The 4,914-nt window shown below is 46.1% G+C and overlaps 1 protein-coding gene across 1 annotated transcript; it reads right to left on the bottom strand.

Moving 5' to 3' along the window:
- Positions 1-1,314: 1,314 nt before the first annotated feature.
- On the bottom strand, positions 1,315-4,391 carry LOC119337914 (disease resistance protein Pik-2-like). Its single transcript, XM_037610163.1, has 2 exons — positions 3,438-4,391; positions 1,315-3,167 (listed from the first exon to the last, which is right to left on the bottom strand). Exons 1-2 carry the CDS (start codon positions 4,238-4,240, stop codon positions 1,556-1,558), a joined length of 2,415 nt encoding a protein of 804 aa, XP_037466060.1. The 5' UTR covers positions 4,241-4,391; the 3' UTR covers positions 1,315-1,555.
- Positions 4,392-4,914: the final 523 nt, after the last annotated feature.

Raw genomic sequence — 4,914 nt, 5'->3', positions numbered from 1 at the left:
TCTAAAGCCGGTAGGAGCAAAAACTATACATCCTCCATCTAGGGTGTCTGACAATGTAAAAATTTGTTTGCGTAACTTGTAAAAGATGTCATGTTGGCTGGTCGGCCGCAGGGTTTTGAGCTAAATATAAATGGGCTGATGTGCTGGATAGGCGAGACTGAAAATTGGTCACCCTGTTTTGTGTTCTGTCGCACGGCTGCGTGCCCATAGAAGCTGGAAACCTTTTTTTTTAACAGTAGTAGGGTCCTGAAGGACCCAGACTTTTTCATTAGACAGACGTGAGACTACATTTTACACCTGGACCCATGAAAGAAAGAAAATTACAAACCAGTCCTGACATATTATAATAAAGACCCGAGATCACAAAGCAAGATTACAATTCCGTCCTTGAGGAGGGCTTCAGCACCGAGTCGAGCCCATCGTCACTGGGCATGATGAGTTGGCCTCGGCTCCACCACCGGCGGCTAGCTCAATGAGACCAAACTGCCTCCCATTTGGCATGTCAACAGGGAGGAATAAATGGAGGCGGCGTAAGAGTACGCCGACACTCCAATTGGTCGCCCTTCGACCAGAATATGCAGGCTGGGAACCTAGGCATCACATGACATATGTGAATGTGCAAGTGCGTGGGCTTACTAGATGGATAAATATAAAATAAAGCTCATATGTGAAAATATAAAATAAATAATTTTATAGAAAACAATTGGAGGATAAATTATACAAGAATATAAATAAGGGATACAAATGAAGTAATAATTTATTTTCTTATTTTTTTGCGAGAAAACTTCCAATCTATTCGTCTTCAATCACGGCAGTACAACGAACACCAGAAATAATAAAAATAATAATTTCTTATTATGTATATAAAGAATGGTACTCTATTTTAAAATTAAGTTCAATATAAAAAGGTAAAAAAACATTTTGGTGAACTGATAGAAATTAGCAATTTGTTCTGTATACAAACCCCATGTTAAATCCTTCTTTGTGAATCCATGTTAAATGTAACTGGCTAAATTCTGAATATATATGATATAGGTCAGATATCCATAACGTGGATGCAAAAAAATCATTTATATACAAAGCTATTCACGTGAAATCCATGTAGAATCCATAAATACTTGAATTTGGAAATACTGATTAATGGATACAGAACACAGTCATTTACAAAACAAAGGCATCCACATGAACTCCATATAGGGCCACTCTGCGAGTTTAGTTTGGACTGAAACTGAAAGCAAAATCAAGTTTCTAAAAGATACACCCTTTAGCAATTACTGTAAAACACAATGCATTGTTCACGGCTTAACGTCCATGGGCATAGAAGCAAGTAACAATGTCAGAAAACATCATACATTTAATTTGAGGAATGAAATACCAAGTTCTAGGGGCATCAATTATTCAAACCAATTAACTAAACAAATCATAATAACGCTGTTGAAGGAAGTGTGTTGAAATAAATCATCAAATGCCCCCTGACCGTCTCCATCAGAAGGTATATTACATCTGGACATCGCTCATGCTTACTCGGAATCAGATGGGCACAATGCTCCAAACTCTATTTGCCGATCTTCTTATCAACACTCATGATGATCACTTGACAATTAGGGTGGACCTTCTCAGTAGTCTTCTTGACTGCAGCCATTGCTGCCGCAGCACCCACATCATGCTGCGAAAATTCGATGATCATATGCTTCAGGCCTGACAGGTGCTCAACGCCAGACACACCACTCGACTCCTTTGAAAGGCCTTCTTCAAACTTTAGCTCAAGCACTTCAACCTTCGATAAAGCGTCGGTCACAAAGGTCACAGATGGCAAGCTGCACCTTATCGAAAGCTTCTTAAGACTCTGAAATCCATCACTCGGAAATGCGACTTGTTTCTTATCCTCAGACGCCCGAGGAACATTACAAAATAATTCTAGTTCCCGCAAGCTTGCCATATTACTGAGCTCTTGAATGATATCCACATCAGCACTCTTCCCGATATTGCTGCATGAAAGTGTCAGCAGTGACTTCATCTTGGTTATCCCACTCGGCAACTTGGCGTTCCCGGCGAGCAAATGCATTAACTTTTCCAGCCTGAGAATGCTTGGAGGTAGCTCTTTCACCTTTGTGGATCTCACGTCCAGTGTCTCCAGGCATCTTAGCTCTCCGATCTGTGCAGGGAGGTTGCTGACATCTGTTCCCTTGAGGTTCAAGTACCTCAGAAGCAGCAATTTGTAGAGACCATCAAGGCACAGTGGACCTTGACAGCCTTCAAGGTCAAGAACCCGCAGTACACTGAGTTCATTCAGACGAGGCGTGCGACCGGTGTGAGAAAATACGGTGATCGAGCGAGCACGAGATACTTTTGCCCCATCGATTTGTGCAGCGGCCTGATCATGCTTACCACTATTCAGCAAAGATAGCCGTCGGACAGTGCCATTGACAGGTGGGACATCTTGCTGCTGAGCATGTACCAGAGCAACAAAGTTGTCTTCCATGGACTTGCAAATGATGAAATCGTGTATTACTGGATGAAGAACGTAGCTCCTATGGGTGCCATCATGATTCAGCTGTGATGGTTGGATTAAGTTTCTGCCAATGAGCTCGCTGATGTAGTTTCTCGCTGTTTCCTCCATGCTTGTGCCACGCTGTTCATTGATGAACCCTTCAGCAACCCAACGCCTCGCAAGACGCTCTATTTCGATCTCATGGTTCTCGGGAAATATGCTTAGGTGTAAGAGACACGCCTTGAGATTGGCAGGAAGATCACTGTAGCTGAGTTTGATGATCTGTTTCATCCCTTGTAGCTCTGAATTTGTGCGCCATTCCAGTCCTGACCGCTCAAATTCATCTGTTGTGCGCACCTTGCTGGCTAATAAGCCACCCACGCTCACTATAGCAAGTGGCAAACCACCACACTTTTTCATGATCTGAGCTGAAACATCCTTCAAATGGGCAGGGCACCCACCCACACTCCCAAAAGCTCTTTGGGAAAACAAGGTTTCAGCATCGGCTTCATCAAGAAGACAAGTCTTATAAACATGGACACCTGCAGCTGTTTTTGCAACAGCCTCAATTCTTGTTGTAGTGATTATCCGACTCCCGAGATTGTTCTCTGGAAAACAGTGTTTGATTATCTCCCAAGTCTGAACACTCCATAAATCATCAATCATAACAAGATACCTATTTGATGACATGAGGGAAATGAGTCAGAGAGTAAATATGTACATGTATCTCAACCAAGAGGAAGCAGGACTAAGTTTTATCGAAGATGTGTATAGCAAGCACCACAGAATGATAAATTTTCAGTATAATAAAAGTGCACTGGAGAAACGATTTCATGAGTATAATAACGCACTGAACTACCTACGGTTTTGTCAGTAAATAGAGAAGTGGATTGATTCAAATAACTGTTTTGGCTAAAAATCTTGTCAGTAACAATTAACAGAGTACCTCTTATCTTGCAGATGCTGCCTCAGCCTCCCAATCAATTGATTCACATCGCCAGCATCACCTCGTCCTCTGCCGTCCACTTGGGACAGCATATCGCCGAGCACCTTGCCGACGTCTGAGCTCCGGCCGACCGAAACCGACGCGCGGCACTTGAACCCGGCGTTGACCAACCTATACACCTCCCTGGCAAGCGTCGTCTTCCCGGAGCCAGCCATCCCGACGACGGAAACGACCTTGAGGCCGTCCGGGTCCTGTCCGGTCACCATCTCCGCCACCTCGTCCCGCGGCCCGTCCATGCCGACGAGGCCGGCGCTGTCGGCGTAGAGCGCGAAGATGCGGGGGTCGACGGCGGGCGCGTGACGAGACGGCATCTGCGGGCCGAGGCTGTAGCGCTTCCGCAGCTCGCTCACCTCGACGACGCGCGCCCGGAGCTCCTTGAGCTCGGTGGCGATGACGTGGCGGTCGGGGATGGTGGTGAGCCGGCGGATCCAGCGGGAGAAGCGGTGGGAGGTGGCGTCGTGGGTGCCGCCGGCGTCGACGCGGTGGGCGAAGAGGTCGACCCAGTCCTCGATGTCGAAGGCGAGGTCGCGGACCTGGGCGATCCAGCCGGTGGTCTGGACGTCGGGCTCCTCGAGGGCCTCGCAGCGCACGACGGCGGCGTTCATGGTTCTCAGCTCGGCCTGGAAGAAGGCGACGTCCCCGCGGGCGCCGGAGAGCAGGTCGTACTCCTGCTGCAGCAGCTCGCCCAGCTTGCCCGGCAGCGCCTCCACCATGCCCGACAGCGCGCCCACCGCGATCTCCATCCCGCCGGCTGAGTACAGAGCAGCCTCCTCTGGATCTGGATCTCTGGGTGGGTGTCGCCGGCGGCGAGGATGGGCGTGGACCTGAGACTGAGAGGCTACCAAGTCTTCGTCGCCTGTCTGCGGTTGGTGGTGGCGCGAATAACTTTTTGGCTGTAATTATTCACACTCCACAGCGGCATCGACGGAATAGAAAATCAATATAAAATGACTTCATTTCGTCAACAACGAGCAAAAGCACTCCAGATTGTTGGGCCGGTCCTATACTTGTCTAACCTTTTTTTTATTGTTATCTTTTTAAAATAAGTGTCTCAAAAAAATGTTGACCCCGTTGGCTGGATAGCTGGGGTAGCTGTCAGCCCACCCAAGTTCAAGCCCCGACTTTGACTTGCGGTGCTCGCGGAGTTTCTCCTAAAAAAATGCCAACAAGGGTTAGCCCTTGGTTGGTCTCATTTTTTTAAAATAAGTGTCTCAAAAATATCTTTTTAAAAGAAAAATAAACATGTGTTCTAAGTAAAGGAAAACAAATCATGTCCAAATAAAAAATTGAAAATGTTTTGAACGAACATAGAGAAAATGTTAGGAATTTTCTTATGTACTATATATCGATAATACTATATTTGTATGTGACATAAATTTCATTGTGTAATATGAATAGCTTTCCCTCATATTAGTTC

The sequence above is a fragment of the Triticum dicoccoides genome, chromosome 7B, assembly GCF_002162155.2.
Source record: "Triticum dicoccoides isolate Atlit2015 ecotype Zavitan chromosome 7B, WEW_v2.0, whole genome shotgun sequence".
Lineage (NCBI taxonomy): Eukaryota > Viridiplantae > Streptophyta > Magnoliopsida > Poales > Poaceae > Triticum > Triticum dicoccoides.
The sequence above is the reverse complement of the archived record's forward strand: the minus strand, read 5'-3'. Positions and strand labels throughout refer to the sequence as shown.